General features: G+C 45.4%; 1 protein-coding gene across 1 annotated transcript in view; it reads right to left on the bottom strand.

Annotated features, from left to right (window-relative positions):
* LOC147659369 (H(+)/Cl(-) exchange transporter 7-like) overlaps positions 1-25,563 on the bottom strand; it is a gene marked incomplete at both ends in the record, with an annotated part of 156,189 nt that overhangs the window by 44,123 nt on the left and 86,503 nt on the right. Inside the window, 3 exons of the mRNA XM_086951796.1 lie at positions 19,528-19,644; positions 20,089-20,153; positions 22,416-22,509. Coding sequence (XP_086807922.1) covers positions 19,528-19,644; positions 20,089-20,153; positions 22,416-22,509 — 276 coding nt within the window. The remainder of the gene's footprint in view (positions 1-19,527; positions 19,645-20,088; positions 20,154-22,415; positions 22,510-25,563) is intronic.

The raw sequence follows: 25,563 nt of genomic DNA, 5'->3' as shown, positions 1-25,563 counted from the left end.
ATGAATGCAGATGTCTATCTATATTACCATCTATTCTGCAGTTAAAGTTGTGTTCACATCATAGGAACATCAATGTAAGGTATTATTAAATCTGACAGGGTCCAGAAAGAAGTTCTGTCATCTGTATATGGAGGATATATATTTACTAGACATATCTCAGCCTGACCATATGAATAAGTTACTTACCTTCGGTAATGACTTATCTGGGAGAGACTATCTAGCCGCTTATTCCTTACCTTAGAAATATTCCCAGTTGTCAGACTGGGTATGGAAATTTTTCATGAGCAGTATCCCTGCGCACTGGTAGGTGCCATCGTTTGGCTCAGCGTGGCGTCATCTGCGCCAGAAGTCACATTTGTGGTGCATATATAGGCGCCACCCAGGTGCACTGACATCAGTTACTTTTTGCTAATTTTCACGCTAGAAACGCAGAGACACGAAGTACACTGACCACTGGTTTAAAAAATTAGGGCCCTGAAAGGGGAAAACCCTGTCCCTAGAAATCTATTTGCAGAGCGGGGAGGATGGGTGGTTTGGTAACAAATCTGCAGCTAAACAGAGTCTCTACCAGATATGGCGTATAAAGGTAAGTAACGTGTTAATCTAAAGAGACTTCAAGCCGTAGATTTCTTACCTTAGAATAGATACTCAAGCAATACCTCCCCGGAGGTGGGTCTGTGGACCAATTTCAGATGAGGAAGTCTTGCAGGACTGAACAAACAAAATGCTCATCTCTATGGGCCCAGCTGACCATAGAGTAATGTTTAGTAAACATGTACAATGATGCCCACACTGCTGCATCGCAGATATCCAGGACCGGAACTCTGCGCACTAACGCATGTGATCGCAGCTTTTGCTGTGGTGGAATGAGCACTTAAACCCTCAAGGGATTGATTTTTGGCCAGTGTTTAGCAGATTTTGATGCAGAGCCCCCACGAAGAGTTGGTCATCCACTTGAAACTCATGTGCAGTCAAAGTAGAACAACAATGCTCTTTTTGGGTCCAAACAGTGAAGTCGCTGCTCTTCTTTTGAGGGTTGTAGGAGTGTAAAAAAGTAGGCATGGTGATGGATTGTCCTACATAAAAAATTGAGTGTCCACTCTTGGAAGAAAAGAGGTTTGTGTGTGAAGCACCAGTTTGTCAGGATTAATGGCGAGGTAGGGAGCCTTCCATCAAGGTCCAAACCCTCTACGACAACTTTGTTGACAATCCACCAGAAGCCACAGCCGGTCCCCCACCTTCTAAAGGCACCAGTCAGCCCACCAACTTCAGCTAGACACCGATCATGACCTAAGACACAGCTTCATCTATGAAAGGCATCCACTCAGGGGCCCCCACCGACCCCTGCCCTCCTCACATCTACCACAGAGCTGCGACCACCATCGCACCCGAACTCCAACGCACCATCAACACCACCTTCAAAACAGGCACCTTTCCCGATAACTGGAAGCGCACAGAAGCAGGCCCCTGTTCAAGAAGCCCACAGCTGACCCCCACTGACCTCAAGAACTACCGGCCCATCTCGCTCCTCCCCTTCGCAGCCAAAGTTGCAGAGAAAACAGTCAGCAGGGAACTAACTCAATTCATCTAAGAGAACGCCGCCCTCGACCTGTCCCAATCCGGATTCCAAAGCAACACAGCACTGAGGACGCCCTACTTGCCACCACAAATGACACCCGCACCTTCCTGGACCAAGGACTCTCCGCAGCCCTCATCCTACTCGACCTGTCAGCATTTTGAACTTCTCCTTCTTGAGGAAGTAATTGAAAGGGCGTAGATCTTGGATAGGACAAAGGCCTCCATCTTATTTCTGCATTAAGAAATAGCGGGAAAGCAACCACAACCTACTTCTGGCGTCTGTACTCTCACTATGTCTCCCTTGGCCAAGAAAGCCATGACTTCCTGGCAGAGAAGAGACAAATGGTATTCTGTCAGCCATTCGTAAGATGGTGGCATGGGGGGTAGAGGTAGTCACAAAATGAGCGAAAGGCAGATTGGGAGTGACGAGGGGCCATAGAAAGGCCCAATGACCGGGTCATAGCCTTTCTGTCCTTAAATCTCTCTCCCTTAAATATCTCTAGCACAGAATCCACCTAGTCTCCGAAGAGGAGGGAACCATCAAAGGGCTTGTCCATAAGACATGATTGGACATCCCCAGAAAAGCCAGTCGTTCTTAACCAGGTGTGGTGCCGTAAGGGCACCGTTGATGAAACCGCACTACCTAGTGAGTCAGAAGTGTCCAGGCCGTATCGTATTCAGAACTTTACAGCATCTCTCACATTGGCAACAGCCTGAGAAAGTACCACCCAGGGCCTTCTCCAGGACAGATGGCAGCAACTGTATCCCACAAGGGCCCTGCGGATGTAGTTTATGGCCTCAACTATAAAGAATCACCCCTCTTCAAAGGAGTTACAGTAGATCAAGGAGTTACAGTAGATCAAGGCCCCCAGGACTATATCCTGGACCTGTCCGGCCTCGCCCAAAATGGCGCCGGTATAAATAGGACTCGTAACTCCTTGTTGTGTACTGGTTGCCCAACCTTGATATCACGAGATACGTATGCAGTTTTGAAGCACATGGCGGGCGGGGACGAGAATTGATTGAACATTTGGACATCCCTATTGATATTAAGTTCTGATGTGTTATTGATTGCTGTACTATTGAAAGTTCAAATTAACGTCACCTATGGTACTTGCCCGCAAATGTATAACTAGATAATTTTATTGTAACTGGCCCTGTCGTACTTTAATTATAAAATGTACGTCCACCGATTCCGCAAATGTTAGACACCTTAGTTCTTGCAACCTAATGGGTCGCCCTTTACGTTCTTCTACAGTGTAAATGTTCCCTCATCATATACGATTCCAGTTTGCTCCGTGGCCGGCCCACGTGGTTATAGGCCCGTATTTGTATACTGACATTTTCACAATAAAGGTTTTTAAAACAAAACATGGTAGTAGTACCTACATTGGTAAAGTTTTGAATAATAGCCACTGTTTTCGAATCAGTCAAAGGCAAGTGAAATAAAGGAGTCCAATTACATGACGGTTAAAAGGTATAATACGCAGGAACGCAGTAAAGATAAATGGTGAAGGGCTGTTGTGTTTTCTACTCCTGCAACATAAAGTGATCGATAAGAATCTGATATTCATGCCTATCAGCGACTAAGACAGCAGGCTGAGCCTCTTTTCTTCAACGGCTCCCTCATGGGACGAAGAAACGCCCTTTTCATATGACCAGCCTTTCATCATTAGAATAGCAAAAGTAAAATGAACCAATGAAAAGTTTTATTAACAAGTCACATGACCTGTTATGCTTACGTTACGCGCTGCGCGCCGCGCTCTGGATCGCTTCCGGGAAGCTGCGCCTTGCGTACCGGAGCACTTCCGGGTGCGCTAACGCGGCGCGTCATATGACGCATTACGCGACAACGCAGGTCCAGAATATAGTCAAAATGTCTCCACCAACCAGCGGTCGGAACACAACCCCTTTCAGTAGTCCAAAAAGTTCTGTTAAATGACAACAGAAGGGACAGGCAACAAGAACCTTCAGTCAAAGAGGGGAGGGCAAGTTCTTCTCTACCGGGTCACGTTGGGGCTCCACCGGAACTGATCGAATTGGTAGTCTACAGTGTTTCTGGATGTTTCAGATTGAAGCTGGCGTCAGCATGAGAGCACCCCGTGGCTACGTCGTGGCTATTCCGCGAGCAATCATGGCAGTCGCTCGCCACCAGAAGTCTGCGGGAGTCGGGGGCCCGGGTGACTTTTGTAGAATCTTCAAGGCTGAGGGGACGCTTTTGGGAATGGGGTCCATGCCCTAGCAATCAAGCGTCTGAGTTCCAAGGTGTCCCAGGGCCATTTTAGTGGACCAGGCCTAAATCCGAAGAGTCGGCCACCATTTTGAGAGTCCTGTTGCAGCTGCCTATCGCTGCACCGCAAGAGTGGGCGCAATTCAAGTGGATGGTGGGCGAGACGCTGTAGCAGCAAGAGAGGGCGCAACTCAGCTGGTTGCGTGAAGCGCTGGGGTGTACCTGAAAAACCTCCACCTGGGGAGGTGGGGGAGGCTCGTTCGCGCTGCCTCTCCCTTCTAGTGCATCCCACGCCGTCTCCTGGTGCAAGAATATGAGATGGTCGGACTAGGGCACCGCAGTACGTGTCTACAGGTCAAACAGATTGTGGGACAATGTTCAGAATGGAAGAGGCACCAAAAGGCAATACATTTCCGCTTGACCCCGGGAGCCGGCCGCCTATGTCGGGGGCGATCTCAGGCCACACCAGGGCAACAAGACTTGGGGAGGGGGTTGGAGCCAAGCGCCTCCTCCGAGTCCACGCCATCACACCGCTCCTCGGGGGCCTCCGTCAAGCGGTTCAGGGAGGCACCGCATCACATTGTTTTCCAATGCAGTAAGGTCCACAAACAGCCCCCACTTACTTTAAGAATAGTGAAGCTGTAGCAGGTGCAAATAAGCTTCAGACAGTGTTACAAGCGCTGCTCAGAACTCTCAACTATGGCACCCAACATCCAGGACTTATGCCATTTGTGCAAGGCAGTGACATCGAAGCAACTCAGGGACCAAGGAACATACCATATCCAGAGACCTTCCCACAGCGTCTGCCTTCCTTCTTACCTAGTTATGGTTCTTTCACTCCCACTCCAGGCTTTTAGTCTGTGGATGGAAAACCATGAACCTACACTCACGTATGAAAATCTTACTATTGATGCTTGACTGAGGCCAAGGAGATCAGAGTGCATGAGTATCATGCTCGATCGATTGAGCTAGCCGGATCAGGCAACAAAAAGGTGGTGGTGGGGTTGGCGGCATCAGCAAGGCAGCCTCACACACAACTTGTCGGACATCAGCTCTGCATGTACTGGGGACGAGTCTTGGCGCATGGTGTCATCCCCGGGCAATTTGCACAACGGTCCTCCACTCCTAGGCCGCCAGCTATGCTACCTCGACAGGAACAGTGATGGATGTTGCAGCAGGCTGCCATGTAAATAGTTATTTAATAAAACGTTTTACCCTGTTACTTTGCTGGTGTGTTGTATATATTTATAATATTTGCATAGGGTTTGTCGTTATTTTGGGCGGGGTGGGCGGCGGAGCCGAGCTGTCTTGCAGCCATCATGGTGTCGAGCTCAGTTCATCTTACTAGTTTCGTATTTCTCATGAGGTGTTGTTCCTAATGTTTCTATTTTAGCGAGGTCAAAAAGAGATCCCATTAGTGGCCTACTGATTTTGCTCGATTCCTTTTGTTTTTTTAAACGATTTTTCACTATCTGCAAAGACAAAACAGAGTATTGCGACTCTGTGCTTGTTTGTAAATAGAGAATGAACCAAAGAGAACCAATTCTAAAACAGTAAATGCTTGGATAACAATCAATCAAATGGAGAGGGAAGCAGGCACGACGGGTTACAACGGGGGCAAAGGCTTACGTTACCTACCCTTCACTATCTGCAAAGAGAGAATACTCCTAAAAGAAAAGAAGAGGGGGGGGGGAAAGGGGGGGGAGCAGCGTTCAAAGCACATCAGCGTGCATAAATACGAAAATGTTTTTACCTACCACGTACTTGACATTTTACAGCTTTTGATATTTGCTATTAAAAAACCATTGAAATTCACTGAAAAAACCATAGGCTATAGACCATATATAGTTAGGAATTAGCATTTACAAAACCTTGAAAATTCACTGAAAAAACCATAGGTTATAGACCATATATAGTTAGGGATTAGCATTTACAAAACCTTAATTTACTCGCACAAAACCATTGAAATTCGCATTTATAGTTAGTTGCACTAACTATATATCGCGCACCCGCAATCCACTGCTGATGATGTCACATATTACATCATTCATGACATGGTCAGTGACATCACTGATGACATCACTGATGACATCTCAAATGACATGACTCATTCGGAGGCTCACTGGAGGGCTGCTTGAACTCATTGGCTGGAACGTGGACCATTATAATGACATGGATAAGTTACTAAAGTGAATTCTCCCTTTAGGCTTCTATGGGGATAGATAGATAGATAGATAGATAGATAGATAGATAGATAGATAGATAGATAGATAGATAGATAGATAGATAGATAGATAGATAGATAGATAGATAGATAGATAGATAAAACAACATAGGCCCATAGAAGCCTAAAGGGAGAATTCACTTTAGTAACATATCCATGTCATTATAATGGTCCACGTTCCAGCCAATCAGGCTGAAGCACCCTCTAGAACCTTCTCCTCAGAAGCTCAAGCCCTCAGATTTTCGTAGCACCAAAGTGACCAAGAGTGCATGAGGAAAGGAGAGCCTCTGTGGGGATGAAGGGTGGGTCGCATGTGAATCTATGAAAGACACCAATACAGTAGAACCACAGTTTACAGGTAAGAACTTTTGTTCTTCTCCAGTATTAGGGTGTCTTTCATAGATTCACATGCTTGAATAAGAATAGAAAGCAGTACGCCAACACATGAGCCATAATAGGCAATAAGAACAAATGCAAGCAAATAAATGCACATATGAACATTGCATATATATGAAAGAACCTTTTATGACAGGAGGCGGGAAGCAACAGAGGCTCACCTTCATCTGAAGAGATTTCGTAGCACAGCTTGACCCACAGCAGTGTCTGCAGCGTCAGCTGTCTCCAGACAGTAGTGCCTCGTGAACGTTTGCCTGCTGGACCACGTTGCCGCCCTGCAGATCTGATGCAGAGGCACTCCAGCAAATAGGGCGGTAGAGGATGGAACTGCCCTCGTCGAGTGTGCTCGCACCGGAGCAGAAAGAGGCTTGCCAGCCCATTGATGGCAGAATGAGATGGCAGAAGAAATCCATTGAGTAATGGATTGTTTAGTGACCGGATGTCCTTGCGCATCCGTCCATAGGCCACAAAGAGCTGGTCTGATTTACGAAAGGCAGCAGTGCGTTGGATGTAGAATTTGAGGCAGCGCTTCAAGTCCAAAGAATGAAGAGAGCGCTCAGCGGGAGACTGAGGGTCTGGGAAAATAGTCTTGAGAATGACAGGTTCATTAAGGTGGAAGTCAGAAGGAACCTTAGGAATAAAGTTAGGATGTGTACGAAGTGTAACAGCGTCCCTTGAGCATTGAAGAAAATGAGGCTGAATGGTGAAAGCTTGGATGTCGCTCACTCCCCTGGAGGATGTAAGTGTGAGGAGGAGGGAAACTTTCCAAGTAAGGAATTTTAATCCTGCTGAATGAATAGGTTCGAAAGGAGGTTTGAGGAACTGTGATAAGACCAGATTCAAACGCCAAGCAGGTGGTGGACGCCGGATAGGTGGAAACATCCGGAACAGGCCCTTAAAGAACTGACGAATGATCCAAGAGGAGTACAGGGATGTGGAACCATTGTGGCAAAAGCGGGAAATCGCGGCCAGGAAGACTTTAAGAGTGGAATGTGAAAGTCCCGACTTTGCCAAAAGGAGGAAAAAAGGCAGGATTTGCTCAGGTGTGGCGAGCAGAGGTTCAACCTTCTCCTTGTGGCACCAAACACAAAACCGTTTCCATTTCAGTTTATAGGTTTTGACTGTGGAAGGAGCACCTGCATGAGCAAGCACCACTCTGCACTCTGGAGCAATATTCAGACATGCAAACTCATTGTGCTCAGGCTCCAAGCGTGAAGCTGGAGAGACGCTGGATCCGGGTGGCAAATCTGGCCCTGCCTCATGGTGAGAAGATGAGGCAGGGGACGAAGAAGAATCGGATCGCACTGGGAAAACAGAGGAAGATCCGTGAACCACGGGCGACGCGGCCACCTGGGCGCAATCAATAGGATGTGACACGGTTGAAGTCTCATCTTGTGCAGTAGGCGTGGTATCAGAGGGATCGGTGGAAAAGCGTAAACAAATTTGTTCGACCAGTTGATCGAAAACGCATTCCCACTCGATTGGTTGTGGGATGCCGACTTGCGAAGCGTAGGCATTTGCGGTTGAGTGGAGTCGCAAACAGATCCAGCTCCGGCTGGCCCCACAAGCGAAACACATACTCCAGAGTCGGTTGATGGAGTTCCCACTCATGATTGTCCGTAGCCGATCTGCTGAGAGAATCTGCAAGGGCGTTGGAGGCACCCGGTACGTGAACTGCTGTGAGCTGGACTCGATGATGAATCGCCCATTCCCAGATCTGTTGTGCCTGTCTGGATAGCAGAAGAGATCTTGTACCCCCTTGCTTGTTGAGGTAGTGCATACTGGTGGTGTTGTCTCTACGCACCAGCAGTGACTCCCCTTCCACCAGCAGCCGGAAAGATTTTAGGGTGAGAAAGATAGCCAAGAGTTCCAGGGGATTTATGTGCCATTTGCATTGATCTGCCGTCCATTTGCCTTTGACTGACAACCCTTCGAGGTGTGCACCCCAGCCCTCTAAGGAAGCGTCTGTCGTAAGGGTAAGCGTGGGGTCTGTGTCCTGGAACGGCCGCCCAGTTGCAATGTTTGGAAGGTGAGCCAACCATTCCAATGGGCCCTGAATGCGGGGGGCCAGGCAGACTGTCGTTGAACGACACGGAGACTTGCCGCCATTGTTTGTCCAACTCCTCTTGGAGGACTTGCATGTGCAGCCTGCAATTGGGGATCAGCTGTATGCAGGACGATGCCATGTCCAGAAAAGATTTTAACATTCGGACAGAAGCTGACCTTCTTGAGCGTAGAAGAGCCACCATCTTGATAATCCGATATTGGCGCTCCTGCGAAACAAACACCTGTGCCAGATGAGAGTCTTTTAATGCCCTTAGAAAGATCCTTTGTTGTGCTTGACGGAAATGCGATTTCTCGTGGTTGATGGAAAGACCCAAGGCTTGAAAGACGGATAGGCAAGTCTGAGTGTGTGGTTTTCCTGCTAGAAAGGTTTGGGCCTTTATCAAGCAGTCGTCTAAATAAGTTTAAAACTGTATGCCCTGTAGGTGTAGAAAAGCCGCAACCGGAGCCATGATCTTTGTGAAGACCCTCGGAGCGGAACGAAGGCCAAAAGGTAAAACTTTGAATTGGAAGTGTTTCGATACCACTGTGAAACGAAGGTACTTCCTGTGTCTGTGATGGATTGGCACATGAAAGTATGCATCTTGGAGGTCGATTGTGGAGAGGAACTCTCCGGGATTCAGGAACTGTAAAATTTCCAGCAAGGTCAGCATCCGAAATGTTTGGGACTTGATGAACTTGTTGGGGGGCTTGGAGGTCTAAGATAGGGCGCCACTCTCCTGATTTTTTCCTGATAAGGAAAAGGCGTGAATAAAAGCCCTTGCCTTGTTGTAAACTAGGAACCACTTTGACAGCCTATTTTTTTTTATCATAACTGCGACTTGCGCAAACAGTTCCTTCAAATGTGCTGGGGGAGGGCCATTGGAAATTAGAGAAATTCAAGAGCGTGGCCCTTTAAGATGACATCCAAGACCCAACGATCTGAAGTTATTTTTGAACAATTGTAGAAGTGTTGGGAGATTCAACCTGCAATTTTCAGAGCAGGAGAACACTTGATCCGTGGAAAGTCCCAGTTTTTTTTAGAGGTAGCACCTCCTCTGTAGGTGGTTTTCCTTCTATAAGGCCTGGAATTGGATTGCCTATTCTGAGTTTGATAGCAGTAGTGCTGCTTGTTTTCACCATAGGTGCGGTAATGGGAGGAGCCACGAAAATTGGAGTAAGTACCTCTGCAACGTGCTCCCCGAAAGGGCCGCTTCCGGTATTGGAGAGATCCCAGGGCACGAGCAGTGTCCATGTCTTTCTTGATGGACTCTAAGGCATCGTCCACATGCTTGCCGAAGAGGGAATCTCCATCAAAAGGAAAATTGAGCACTCTTGCCTGCACTTCAGGCCGAAAAGCTGTAGCCTTAAACCAGCCCTGCCTCCTTAAGACTGCAGCACCTGCGAGCTGTCTGAAACCCGTAGAGGAAATATCAATGGCACAGTCTATAATTTCAGAGGATATTTTCTCTCCCTCTTGCACGATCTTATGGGCTTCTGCCTTAGAGGATTCCGGAAGTAGGTCAACCAAAGCCGCGATCTCTGACCACATCTGACGGTCGTATCGCCCGAGGATGGCTAAGGAGTTTGCTGCCCTGACCGTCGTGGCATCCAGACACTTATACATCCACTCATTCTTCAATATGTAAAACATTTTTAAACTTTACAGAAACACACAGTCACTGGATGATGTCATCAGTGATGTCATCAGTGATGTCACTGACCATGTCATGAATGATGTAATATGTGACATCATCAGCAGTGGATTGCGGGTGCGCGATATATAGTTATTGCAACTAACTATATATGGAATTTCATTGGGTTTTATGTCAATAAAATGTCCAGCTAACTATATAGGAGGAATTTCAATGGTTTTTTTATATGTTAATTCCTAACTATATAAGGCCTAAAACCTATGTTTTTTTTAGTGAATTTCATTGGTTTTTTAAAGGCTAATTCCTAACTATATATAGTGTATAACCTATGGTTTTTTCAGTGAATTTCATTGGTTTTTTAAATGCTAATATCTATAGCTGTAAAATATATTCTTTATTATAGGACGCGTAGCATAACCGTGACGTATCAGCTCTGGAGCGCAAACAAAACCCGTAACGTAAGCGCGCCGGTGCACGCTTACAGATATATATATTTTTTTAACCTTAATTAGACAAAATCCACACGTGCAAAAATCCTAACTATAGATGAACTTTTTAATATGCATTTTATCCAGAATTGTGGTTTTAATTCTTGTTTGCATTTTGACTTATATATTATGCAATGCCTATTTTATATAAATAAATATTTATTTATATATTTATTGCGCCGCACTTGCAGTGCTCAGTTATAGTTCCACCCTATGGGATTGGCCTGCACATGGCATTTATGTTTTCGTAGTGAGCAGGTTTGTGAGTCCATAGTAGTTTTATTTTTCTCACACCTGACCTTTGACTCCCAGGTGAAGGTAGCAGTCAAGAAGACACGCTTCCAGATGTTCATACTGAAGAAGGTCTTCCTTCTTGTATTTAAAGACTGATAATGGACCTTTTGAACTTAGTAGGAAACATTTTGTGGTCCATGGGAGAATGAGATGGCATAGCTGGAATTCGAACCCATGGCCTGCTGGTAGCAACAGATCTCTGTAGCTAGAAGGCAAACCCACGGTTTACTGTACTCTTAGTGCAGTCATCAAAAGTGCCCAATTGTAGAATTGGTGTTTTCTTAGCTTGAATTCCATGTTCTTATGGACTCATCATACCAATATTTCTCTCTGACTGAATCTAAAGGTCCTTCTCTGTGGCTCTCTGTTCTCTGTATGATCCAATATCCATTGTATTTCACTCATTCTAATCTCTATTCTGGCGGGCTCTTTCTTTTTGTCAACTCTCTCCTGTTTCCTAACACTGTTTTCTATGCATCTCTTATCTCGTTTTCTCTGTTTCCTCTGCCCCCTTTCCTCTGCCCCCCTCTGTAGCTTATCTGTTTTCTCTCTGATTCTTCTATCAGGGTTCTCTCTGTCACTCGCGACCTATATCCGTTCTCTCTCTAGATTACTCTATTCTCTGTGTCTCCTTCCTCTGCTTCTTTTTTCGTTGTGAACGTGCCCTTCCCTTTTCCTTTCTTCCGTCTCCTCTTCTTCCTCTTCAAATCATTGGTGCTCCCTTTTTTCCCCTTCATAGTTCACTAGTCTGTTTCCTATGTATCCTTCCATTTTCTCACTTTCCTGTCTCTTAGATTGCCGGCCTTTCTTTCTTGCCACTTCAAACAACTCTCTTTGAATTTGGCTCCGTCTTTCTCATGAACTGATTCAAGTTTTCAGGATCTTTGTGTGACTTGAAGAATTCAGCAATGGCATGGCACTTTGTTGAAGCGACGGTTTCAGAGGTGTATATCGCCCAGATTAGGGCAAGCGCCTGAGCTCCCTTCTGCTGCTGTCCAGGTGGTCCCTTGAGAAGAGGATGAACTTGGATTAGTGGTATCGGACCACGTGACCGGGCAGAGCAGCGAGCAGGGAAGAGAGGCCGGATGAGCATCTTCCTGCAGTCAGCTGCAGGCAGAGGCTGCCGTACCCTCTCTGAGGTGCTTTCAGACCCGGGCACCCAGCGCTATGGAGGCGGAGGCAGGGAGTGCAGCTCTGTTGACCGATAAGTCGTTCCCGCCTCATACTTGGAAAACGAGGGTGAAGCAGGCCGAGGCAGCAGGCCCTGCTCTGGTTACACGCTGAGGGTGCAACTTGCTGAGGCCCTCAGGTTGTAAGTACTGTTACCCATACACAAAGGCTTCCGAAACACGCCTTGGCACAAAGCGCCAGAAAGCCAGCGGAAGGCGCTTCGGGGCTGGCAGGTTCAGGGCAGGGCCACGCTGGATCCCGTGTGGAGAAACAGTACCGAAAGGAGACACGCGTGGGTGGAGGAAGTGCGGGAGGAAGGAGTGGACTAATGTGACCATGCTCTGGTCTGTGTCCGAGAGAGGAAGTCCTCGTCCTCGCTGTCCAGAGACCAGCCCTAAAGGTATGTTTCTTACTAGGATAGTACGCAAAGGGTTGGGCACTCACTCCCATCACATTATATGCACCTACACAGGGTGGGATGCTTACTTCTGTCACAGTATATGCTCTTCCATCTCCAGGCAGCCCAGGAGCACGCACCTCCTCGTCAGGGATATTTGCAAAGATAGAAGCAGCTCCGAAGGCTCCCGAAGGCTCTAGCTGCAACGGACAGCTCAGCAGCTCCGGCCTCGGGAGCACTGCAGAGTCATCCGCCGTCTTCCTTCCTCTCCCCTCGCGGCGGGGGCGGGCATTCCCGGCCGGCCGCGCTGGGATTGGCCGGCCGGCCCCAGCACTTCCGGGTCGCCGCGGGCAGCGCGGCGGCCCGATTTTAGGCAGGCAGGCGGAGACAAAAACGAGGTGAGCACTTAAACGCTTCTCTTGCGAATGGGAGGGCTCCCTCCCATCACGGAGTCAGCCGCCATCATCCTTCTTCCCCCTCGCGGAGGGGGCGGACATTTACAGCCGGCCGCGCAGCACTTCCGGGTCGCCGCGGGCAGCGCGGCGGCCCAATTTCAGGCAGGCAGGCAGGCGGGGACAGTGCGCGCACGTGTGCGCGCTTATAGATATATAATTGAATTCAAATGCAATTTTCTCAGCAAATACTGGACGGATTTACACCATTTAAAGAAAAGCGTAATCTGCGAACCAGTCTCTTCCATTTTATCAAATTTCAAATAATTCCGTTCAGCCGTTCGGGCTGTAGCCGAGTCTAAAGGTCCTATGGAAATTAACATGGGGAAAAAACGTTTTGGGACCCCCCTTTTTTCTCAGCCCCCACTTGACGAATCCCCCCCAAACTTTCAGGGAAGGAGCGGAGCGGAGCGAGCCATCTTCTTTGAGAAATTTGTGAAGATTCATCAACCAGGGCCAAAGTTATTCCCAATAGAATGTTGGGGATTTCCTATGGTAAACCGTCCTAACTATATATACCTACTGGCGACCGCCAGTAGGTAATATATATATATATATATATATATATATATATATATATATATATATATATATATATATATACACATATTTTGTATTCGAAAGCGCAAGCAAACTAAATTCCAAAAAGACAAGCAAGACTATCTATCGGGTAGAATATTGACTTTTGCTTGTAAATTTGATGCTACCAGAAAACGATTAGCACAAGGGGCAAAAAGCACAAACAATACGGATACAGAAGAATCTGAAGTATCTGAAGGCGAACAAAATAGTGTTCCTGTATCTAAAAAGAACAGAAGCGCAACACCTTTTTTGGACGAATTCCAAGTTATAAAGGAAACACGCCAGAGGCCACAACAAAGAATTCACCCCCCCAAACAACCAAGCCAAAAAGGAGGACAAGGCGGGGCAAAAGGGGTAAGAGGAGATATGCAACTGACTGCCTCACCGAGAGTGACCCGGAGTACCTCAAATCGCAACAAAAAGAAAAAACAATAACTGAAGAAAATAATGTCATCAACCTGTCGAAAAGACAACTGACAGTGGATGAATTAAGGGTCCTCAAAAAAAGGTTTAAGCTTTTGCCCTGCGAGTGAATTCAATCTGGTGGATACAAGAATCGATCTATTTAGATACATCAGAAAGCTTAAATTCAAAAAAATCTTTCTTCTTCACCCACAGAAGGTGGCGGTGAAAATTAACACTGGTAATGAAATAGAAGAAACTACAGAAGAACATCCTAGTATTTTGGCAAATCTCTTATTGACTCCAACCCAAGAGGTTTTAGAAAGCGAATTCAATAACACACAAGGAGGTGATGTATCTATATCACAAACACGAGACCCAAGTAATATGAAGAAAAAATCAAAAAAGCTACCCATGGCACCCTATGATGCTATAGATGTCTTCAACGAAGCGGTGTTGGCGGACTTGGAAAAAATATCAAGAGACAAAATGGATTTGAAATCATCCAACATCACGAGAAAAGAGTGGCAAGCAATAAGGTCATTGAAGGAGGATAAAACCATCAAAATAAAGCCCTCTGACAAGGGCAGCAATATTGTGATCTTCAACAAAGAACATTACGAACAAGAAGCACATAGACAATTAAAAGACAAAGAGTGCTACACCATCATTCAAAGAACTGAGTATGTAAAGAGTATCAGTGACTTCTATGGAATGCTAATCGGATGTAAGGAGGAAGGCATGCTCAATGCTGATGAGTTCGCACTGTTATATTGTGAATCACCGATCTTACCCACTTTTTATCACCTCCCCAAGATCCACAAGCACGCCAAAAGACCACCAGGGCGCTCAATTGTATCTTCCATTGGGAGTCTTTTGGAAAATACATCTTGTTTCATAGACTGATATCTTGCTCCCATTGTGAAAGACTTACCGTCATACGTGAGAGACACACAGGATTTCCTCCGTATTATGGACAAGATTAGTTGGGATGAAAACATGCTTTTAATCACATTTGATGTGGTAAATTTATATACCTGCATAGCCCATGAGATTGGCTTAATGACAATCAAATGGTTTTTAGATAAGAAGCCAGAAAAATACAGGTCACACAGTAATATGATAATCAGCATGATACGCTTTTGTTTATACCACAACATCTTTCTTTTTTCAAATCAATTATACAAACAGATCAGGGGTACATCAATGGGCTCGTGCTTCTCCCCCAGTTACGCAAACTTGTTCGTGGGCTGGTGGGAGAAGCACGTAGCATGGGCTGAGATTAATGAGGCATGGACAGATAACATTTCAATGTGGACCAGATACATAGTGATCTTTTTATTATTTGGCGTGGAGATCGTACCTCGGCTGAGGAGTACATCTCCAAACTGACTGATAATACGATGAACCTGAAATTTACAAGCACAATAAGTGCAACTAGCATTTGTTATTTGGATTTGGAGGTTTATATAAACAACAATACCCTCCAAACAAGACTATAGGAAACCAACGGCTGGTAACGCCGTTTTGCATGCAGCGAGTTACCATCCAAAGAGTCTGATAAAAATGTCCCCTATGGCGAATTATTACGCCTAAAAAGAAATTGTTCAGTAGAAACTGACTTTCAACAAGCCAGTAATGAGGCAAACGACAGGTTCCTGAGCAGGGGGTATTCCAAAAACCTATTGCGACAGGCGTCCAATAAAGCATCCATGATCAATAGGAGGGATCTCCTGGTGCCTAAAATAGTGCCTAAAGTGGAGGAGGAGGTGATAATGATCATCAAATTCAACACAAAATCAGGCGATCTGGTTCACTCTTTTAAGAAAAATTGGCATATCTTGACAACTGACAGCATTTTGAAAAAACATCTATCTAAGCAGCCGTTAATAACTTATCGGCGCTGTCAATCACTGTCTGACCATCTTATAAGTAGCCATTTCTTTCAAAAGCCACAGCCCACTAATCGATCGAACTTAAAAGGTTTTTTCCCCTGTTTGCGCTGCAAAGCCTGTAAAGGGAGTAGAAAAACTTTAGAATACCCAGGTAGAACAGGTGAAGAGACCCAACAGGAAAATCAAACTATTAAATTGCAATTCAGAATATACCGTTTACTGTCTAGTGTGCCCATGCAAAAGAAGATACATAGGGAGCACCATTAACCCCACAAAGCTCAGGATACTTGAACACATGCGAGCAATCGTTAACAAAGATAAGTCATATCCGGTTGCCCGGCATTTTGCGGAATGTCACCATAGCAATAGAGATCTGCTAAGCTTTTACTGCATCGATCAAGTAAATCGTTTAGAACGAGGGGGAGACAGAGAAAAGGCACTCAGAATTTTGGAGACAAGATACATCACTGACTTAAAAACCATGACACCATGGGGCCTTAATAACGATGAGGAATTGTGGGTCCATCTGTGAACATACACATGGGATCATGTGTATGGTTGACCTGTATGTCTGCATAATATCTGAAATATGTAAATAACTCCCTGAGGTATCAGTTATGTGCCTCATCCGACATCATTCGAAAGAGAATATTAAAATGAGATACTTTGCCCATACAGGGCTACACAACAAGGATGGGGAATAAACAATGACCTTTATGTCTGATGTAAATATAAAGAAGGCATACAGGGGGATACACCCCCACAAGTCAAAACAAGCTAAGATCCCTTAAGGTTATATTAGGACTTAAGGTTGGGTTATCATATATCCCCGAAAGTATCAAACACAATGATTTGTACTGCAACTATGAAATGTTTGTTATCTGTAATGTTTTTAAATGAGCACTCCGCACTATCTTTTACACCATTGCCTATGTTTTACTCTGTAAATAGAGGACAAATATATGTTCAAAGATGGCCGCTACGTTGACAGAATGGTACATCATCGATGTCAATGATTAGGTCTCGGCCGATAGGCTTAAAATGGCGTCACTTTACAAACACAAACTGACGAAGCTAGATTAGCGAAACGCGTCTGTCAGGGGTGAAGGGGGGTTTGCATTAAAATCTTTTTATAACGGATTCCAGTGTGCTTGCCATTATTTCGACTGGGTAGTTGGATGTGTTGCAATATATATATATATATATATATATATATATATATAAGCTCCGCAGTCAAAGACAGATAACAGCACTCGCAGTAGGTAAAACCCGCTAAGGTTTATTGCACAAAATTCAAAATAACAGACGCGTTTCAGCACTTGCCTTCGTCAGTTGGCGACGGCAAGGCGGAAGTACATAAAGGCATAATAATGAACACAAAAAACGGATCGTATTCCAAATCATGAGCGCCATCTTAGAATGGTAAATCAACTCGAACAAAATTGCAATAAGTTAATCAAAGCAATGTTTGCTAATGTTGAAAAGCAATTCATGTACTATTAACTATCAATTGATAGACAGTCTTATATTTACTTATTCTGCCCTGAATGGACCAATAAATCAGGATTCTCAAGTTAAAATCCAAGAAACAATTCATTAAATCAACATTATTCGCATTGCACATAAATTCAATATATCCTTTGGTAGAGGTTTAAACAAGAAGAATAGCAAATCTAATTAGTGAAACCCACAACATAATTAATAAATTGCTTAAAGCACTAATAAATTAAATTAAACAGTGAAACTACCAGTAATTCAAACCAATACCCCTTCACCATACTTTCTAAATAAAGTGTGTTAATCAAATCCATCTTATAGGGTCTCAAAACCAACTACCAACTGAATTTCTTCAAGCATTTTTAGAAAAATAGTAAATTCTCAGGCATTGACAGCTTCCCATGTGCTTCTTAATTTCTACTACTACAGATGTGATAGCAGTTCTTCCCCTGCATTCAGACCCCCTGGAGATTTAGTTTGGAGGTCTATAATGTATCTTGACTCCAGCCGCCTTAGCTTCCGCTTAAGATCCCCACCCCTTATGTCTTGTGGCACACAGTCTAAGCTAAAGAAGCTAAGTAAAGTTCTATCACTGTTGTGGTGAGAGGCGAAGTGTCGGGCCATCGGATAGTTCTCATCCTTGTTCACGATGGCCCGTTGGTGTTCTAGGATTCTCAGCTTAAGTGCCTTCGTGGTGCTCCCCACGTATCGAAGTCCGCAGGGACATTTCAGGCAGTATACTACAAATGAAGTTGAGCAAGTGATAAACTTGCCAATCTTGATTTTTGAATCCTTATGTGGCACCTGATATGAAAGCACCCTCTGACTGTTACTGCAGGCCTTGCATTTCCCACATGAGTATGACCCATGCATGCCGTGCAGATCTCCTTTGGGCCTTTCCCTGGATAAATGACTTTTGACCAGCCTCTACAAGGCGTGCACCCAAGTATGACCGTCTTGCTGTATTACGGCTGTTTAGGTAAGCTCTATGTGATTTCCGATATAATAATTAGTCTGATTCCCCCTTTGTTTTCCTCCATATCCTCTCTAGAACGCTGCACATGGACTTCTCCTTTCTAAGGGTGTCCAAGTACCAGGGGCAGGGGCTGCCCTCTCCTGAATTGTGGCCCTTTTCAAGGGAGCTATGGCGTCTAAAGCTCCCTGAATCGCTCACTCCAGTCTTTCCCAGGCGGAATTCGGATCCGCGTCCAGATTGAACGAGGGGTCACTTAAGGCCTGGCTAAAGGCGGAGGGGGTTACTCTCGCCCAAGGTCTTAGAAAATTATTCTGACCTTGTGTCCACACCACTGGATGTGAAGGGGGTATCGTAAAGCTTAATGCCATATGGTCAGTCCAATCAAGTGCTTGGGGAGGAATATTCACATTTGTCAGGTTCATGCCTGACAAATGTGAATATTCTTGCAAGCTTGTGAAACTACCAAAAACCAACTCCTGCCCAAGAAGTTGAAGCATCTTGGAAATGGAACCCTAATGTAAACCTTAAGTGGAGCCTGCACTGCAGCTGGACCACCTTCCTTGAAGCAAAGGTGAGAGAATACTCGAGATGGCCTTTCAAGGAAACTTTTATGAAAGGAATGTATTCTGTCAGAAAAGTGTATCAGTTTAGAGTCAAAGGAAACAAATTTAGGAATGGGCTCTACTGTAGTGTCAGATATTGGGCAACTCTTCCCATGTGAGCTGCAGACTCTGGTACATCATAATGAATACTCCAAGGCCTACAGTCTTCACAAGGAGATGGCAGAAAGTCTCTGGAAGGTATACTCCACTGCAATGTACTCCATTCTAAGAAACGTTAACTATTGAAAGATGCCCTTTAAAAAGTGTGCAGGTCATTGAGCCCTTCGTGCGTGGTATGGGCCAGCCCACGTCAGCAAGAAAATACTCATGCTCAAATACAGTTAGGGATCCCCTATATCAATCTTAGTACCCATTGCGGCTCTGCAATCACTAGGTCAGCAATGGAAGAAAGATAGATACAAGATCAAGCCCTGTGTTTAGATCTAGGATGCTTACTGTCCCAAAAAGATGTGCAGAGGACATCAATGTGTGGCAATATCTGAAAAAGAACAAAGATCACAATTGCATCCATTGCAACTCAAATATGGGATCTCACGAGGCTACAATATTCAGATCTATAATTGAGACCCTTTTATGTAGAACTTGAACAGGTTGATTGACCTTGGATTAAACAGGGTGATCTTACCTCTGATCCAAACCTCCCAAAGTTGACAAGACCTGGATTGGAGAGATCGCCTGGCTTTTTATTGTAGATGCTCAAGATGAAGTTCAGAGTGAAGGTGGAAATCATGGAAGCAAAAAACTGGAAAGAGAATATACACACATGAGCGAAGGTTACAAAACACACTAACATCATAACATATGCAATACAACTGTTGAGAAAAAGCAGACGAGACAATCCAGCCATCAGGCAACCAAGCCAACACAGCACTGTGTTTTAAGGTGCACAGATAATTCAAGAAAGGAGAGATGCCCAGTTCAAACAGCCAGCTCCAATTACAATGACAAAATAAAATGGAGGGCACTATGGACAAGCAGCCCAGGTCATAAACCAACAAAGCATGCATCCCAGACCACTCTAGCACATCCCCATGCTTTTGCTGTGTAATACAGTTGTATCATGTATCCTCATCTTCTAAATCTCTCACAATCATACAGGCAGCTGAGATATAACGCTATCCGGGTGTGTATCAGCTCCACTGTAGTATTAGTGCCTTAGCACTACAACAGAGCAGCAGGCACTTACAATTCTCCATGTTAGCATCTGGTTCCAAAATGAAGCTCCTTCTTCCAAACTGAACAAGACACCACCTGCAAGAGATTTAAAAAAAAGAAACAAGGCTATTTTTCTGGAAGAAATCCAATCTTCCCAAGGGTGATACAAACATTTTGTGACAATACAACTGCCAGCTAACAAGAGCTCCAAACTCCACAGCTGTTTTGAATAAACAATTCAACAGCTGACCTTCAAACATTAGTCCCTTACCAAGAAAAATCCATCATGGTCACATGCATACCAATGATCCCATTTGGAACTTTTTAACCACAACTCTCTCTGTGCCATAAATACCAGCATGTCCTTTCACAAGTACATTCCCTCACATGACTATCAATTTGTAGAAGAATGCAACCAGCCCCATTCTTATCATGAATCCCGAAGGCTCCCTAGCAGATGTGATGAAGCAATGTGATAGAGTGCTCTGCCAGCAGGTTGGCCTAATGAACGTGCCTTCACTGCCACCTGGCACTCTGCCAGAGCCAGAACCACAGCTTAATACTCTCACTACCACCAGACAGGCCACCAGATATCCCTGGTTGTATTCAGATCTTCTACATCCTCATGTGGGTCCTGAGAATTGACTTTGGTTATAATCTTTGAAACTGCTTTTCAGTCTCCTCTGAGGTAATACTGTATTACAGTCCCACCAAGAAACAGCCAGATGCGGTGACCTTCAAGCTGGGAAAGTAGCAGAGAAATATTGGCAGCCCTGGGCTGGATAAAGATCACCTACAAGCAAGCATTGTTGATTGTGGAGGTTGGCAGTCCCGTGTCATTATCCTGGGAGTTCTGATGAGTAGGCTTCCCTTACATGTGAAAGCACATTTGTCCACAAGACGTTGAAAGGTCTCTTGATCATGAGTAGATGCTGACTCTCTCCCTCTCTTGGTTTCAAACACCGATTAATAATTTTACTCTGAACATCATATTTAAAATGCTCAAGAGCTACATTAGAAAACTGTAGATCTAAGAAAGATAGATACATAATAAAAACAAATGATGCCCCACTCGTGACATGGAAAGGTTAGTGCAGAGTCCTATAGTCAGAATTGAAGGTCTATAGGTCTGTCAAAACCTAGACTGTGAGCCAAAATTTACTGCAGCAGCTTGGTTTGTGAGGAACTCAGCCAAGATGAGATGGGCATTTAAAATGGTGGCGCTCAAAGTCTGTATCAAAGGATTTCCTAGAGAGAGGAGGTGGTGGGGGGGGGGGGGGGGGGGGGGGGCTAGGAGATGGAAGAGCGGTCCAGTGCCTGTGCTCCTTGGATAATGTCTCCAACAAATATTAGGGCTACTGTTCCTAGAGAGAAAGAGGAGATAGACAGGTTCTGCAGGAATCGCACATATGTACGGCAGCACTCAGCAGGACTGTTTCATGTTGCCCTCACACATCCCAAAGTGATGTCATGCTTCATCATAGGGCTATTACTCCTTGTTGGGACGGCGCTGCAATGCCCAACGGGTCCCCAGAATGGTCACTTTGGCGGAGATCTTTTATTGGTATGCTGTATGATGAATGCAAGGCAGAGTCTAGTTGGGATGGTATCTCATGTGTGATGATGTGGGTTAAAACTGGCCAGGGAGCCCACCAACTACTTTTCATAACTGGACCGCCCTATCAGATTAAAAACCTTTGTATGTAAATGTACCAATGGGGCAATAAAGTACCCTGGTAGTCAAATGTGAGTTCCCTCTTAGGGTTGACTGATTAGACCCTAAAGAGGGAACTCACATCTCACATAAAGATGGGTCTCCTGATATAAAGGACCCAATTCTATGCAGGAGCCTGTTCCACCACTTTGATGCTATTACTCACAGTGTGAATGGCGAGTAGAGATGTCCTGGTGTGCTCTCAAATGAATGTCCATAACAATGTACAAAACAGGTGAACAGCCACTCTAACATAAACCGTTTTAGTTAGCTCCCATAAAAATGCCACAGTTGAAGTGGCTGAGATGCTTCAGTCAACATCTTTTGTTCCAAATTCTCCTACTCCTTCAGTAATTGTGATACCAGCTTTTGCAGACATGGGGCTCTGTACAATGCCAAAGTACCCCATTTTATTCACAGATCAAAAGGGCTGAGTATACTGAAGATTTTTTGGAATGGGATGGTGCTATAACAGGCATGGAATAATCTTTCACATAGATACAGTGGCTGCAGATTTGAGGCAGAACACATTTGCAGAGACAACTTAAATATGCGGTTAGCTTCACCTCCTGCATATTTATAAGAGGCTCATTTTATTTTCAAGCAGCTTAGCAGCTGAATAAACCGAAGCATCATATTCTTACCCACAGGAGCGCCAAAAGCAGCTGAGACACCAGCAGCGGCTCCAGCCGATACAAAATCCCTCTTTTCTGTGTCTCTGCGAAAGTACTCAAAGATCTGAAAGAAGAGAGAGCTGGGTAAGGAGAATGTCAGCTTTGTCCTCAATGCTTCCTGTAACACTAATCACCAGATGGAAAGAAATTAGTTGGCGAGTGCAAGAAAACAAATTACCCACAAATCACCTTTACAGGCCCTGCCCTGTCCTGCAAGTAACTCTTATAATTTGTAGTTTCCATGTTAGTCACCTGACACCATTTTCACTCTGTGGTTTCCTTATTCTAATTTCTTTTGATGTTAGACAAATGACTATTCTTTATAAAAATACATTTAAAGCACATGTATTGTCCTACTTGAAACCAAACTCTAATTTAAGTCCCCTCAAGTTTGGCTTCATTGCAATGTCTCATAAAACATTTGTATCCTAACCTCCCAATAAACACCAGCAACTCTACTTCCAACAAATGAAAGCTCCCTTGCGCCCAACAAATGCCAGCGACTGTTCTCTCATCCAATATCTGCCTCCTTCTCCTAGCCATGTGTTTCTTACCTCCTAGCCAACATCTGTTTCTTTCCCAAACCGTTGCCTGCATTTTCCTTTTGAATCATCTCACATTTTCTTTCTGACCAATCAATCAACACCTCCTTGCCTCCTCCCTACAACACAGCTCCTGCTTCAATCCTCCCAACTAATATCAGATAATCCCATCCCAGACAGCCACTGATTGCTTCACCCACCCCAACCACCCAACACCTGCTTCTCCCCTCCCAAAGAACTAAGGCTTGCTAATCCCCCCGCTCGCCCACCTAACCAATCCATGCAATTTCTCCCTTAAAACCACCAAGGCTGCTTCTCCACTTCCAATCAACGCCAGCTTCTTTCCTTGCAAACAAGAGCTTCCCTCCATCCAGCCATGCATGCTTCTCTCGAAGTAACCAACTTCACAATATTTGCACCTCCCCCTCCCAAACAATCAACAAATGCATGTTTATTCATGTCCAGTCAACCACCCAGCATCTGTTTCTCCCTAAACAATCATCACCAGCATCTCACAAAAACAACTAATGGCTGCTTCTCTCTTCCCACCTAATGAATGCTTCTATTCCCACCTAATAAATGCTTCTATTCCCACCTAATAAATGCTTCTATTCCCACCTAATAAATGCTTCTCTTCACACCTAATAAATGCTTCTCTTCCCACCTAATGAATGGTTCTCTCCTCCATGCCAATACCTGCTTCTCTCCTAAGTGTTGCCTGCTTCTCTCCTAAGTGGTGCCTGCTTCTCTCCTAAGTGGTGCCTGCTTCTCTCCTAAGTGGTGCCGGCTTCGTTCCTCCAAGGGGCGCCGGCTTCGTTCCTCCAAGCGGTGCCGGCTTTGTTCCTCCAAGCGGTGCCGCCTTCTCCCCTCCAAGCGGTGCCGCCTTCTCCCCTCCAAGAGGTGCCGCCTTCTCCCCTCCAAGAGGTGCCGCCTTCTCCCCTCCAAGAGGTGCCGCCTTCTCCCCTCCAAGAGGTGCCGCCTTCTCCCCTCCAAGAGGTGCCGCCTTCTCCCCTCCAAGAGGTGCCGCCTTCTCCCCTCCAAGAGGTGCCGCCTTCTCCCCTCCAAGAGGTGCCGCCTTCTCCCCTCCAAGAGGTGCCGGCTTCTCCCCTCCAAGCGGTGCCGGCTTCTCCCCTCCAAGCGGTGCCGGCTTCTCCCCTCCAAGCGGTGCCGGCTTCTCCCCTCCAAGCGGTGCCGGCTTCTCCCCTCCAAGCGGTGCCCGCTTCTCCCTTCCAAGCAGCGGCGCCCGCTTCTCCCTTCCAAGCAGCGGCGCCCGCTTCTCCCTTCCAAGCAGCGGCGCCCGCTTCTCCCTTCCAAGCAGCGGCGCCCGCTTCTCGCCTCCAAAGCGGCGCCCGCTTCTCGCCTCCAAAGCGGCGCCCGCTTCTCGCCTCCAAAGCGGCGCCGACTTCTCTCCTCCAAGCGGCGCCGACTTCTCTCCTCCAAGCGGCGCCGACTTCTCTCCTCCAAGCGGCGCCTGCTTCTCTCCTCCAAAGCGGCGTCCGCTTCTCGAAGGGGTTAAAGTGTCTCTTAATATTTTGGTAAGGGGTTTATTGAGTAGTGCTTTTCAAGTCTGAATACTACCAGGGACGTTAAAAAATGGCCGCCATATTGCAGTGCACGTGTTTGACGCTGCGCGAGGTGAAAGGTTGGAGCGGCGAGTCGCGGCTTCGCAGACTTTGTGATGCAGAATGACGGACGACTGACGACTTTGCAGTTGCCGCATTAAAGTAAGTTGCACATACTCTTTAAGCCCATAGAGCCTAAAAAACAGATAGCAAACACGAGGATGTGGATACTAAGCATGAGGCTTGTTGTGTTATGTTTTTATAGAGTGGATTTGATTGAATTTATCGTTGAAGTACTGAGGACTTTGGTAACAAGGGGACTCTCTCTTGTTGGAGGTAAGAGTGAACAATGGCAGTAGTTGCCTCTTGCTCCACTAGACTCTGTTGGTATCTGATGTGGTTGACTCTGCTTGGGATCTAATGTGGTTGTATCACATTTCAACCGTAGGATCAATTGATTGAAGTTTCTGACTCAGTTCGTGTTGTGAGTATCCACAGTTTTTTTGTTACATTTTTGTTACACTGGTGTGGTGTTGGTTATGGTCAATTCGTTTTCCTCACGTTTGTGGTTGTTGGATACATTTTGATTAATCTTGGTCCACTGTGTTTTTGGTTTGGTGTAAGCAGACGATCACGGTTGTACATATGGGTAAGGTGTAGTACTGTATATTGAATGTATATATTATGTTTTATAATAGATTGGGAGCAACCTTTTCGTCCTGAGGATGGTCTCGTCGAAGTGTGTTAAGTGTGTGTGAGACCGAAACTTCGACACCATTACACCTTTTGTTGTTTCAAGAACACATTTATGAAAACTGATGAAATCAAAAATACTCTGAATTGGTGATACTGTATGGCAATTTATGTTATCTGGTCCATACGAATGTGCAGAGGGTGTATGATACTGTTGTGATACAAACAAATTATACGTTTTCGGTTGCCATATATGAATTGTATATAAATTTATGTTTTGCACTATAAACTTTAAAAAACAAGCTTTTCGATAAAAAGAAA

This window comes from Lissotriton vulgaris, unplaced genomic scaffold (assembly GCF_964263255.1).
Source record: "Lissotriton vulgaris unplaced genomic scaffold, aLisVul1.2 SCAFFOLD_4180, whole genome shotgun sequence".
NCBI lineage: Eukaryota > Metazoa > Chordata > Amphibia > Caudata > Salamandridae > Lissotriton > Lissotriton vulgaris.
The sequence above is the reverse complement of the archived record's forward strand: the minus strand, read 5'-3'. Positions and strand labels throughout refer to the sequence as shown.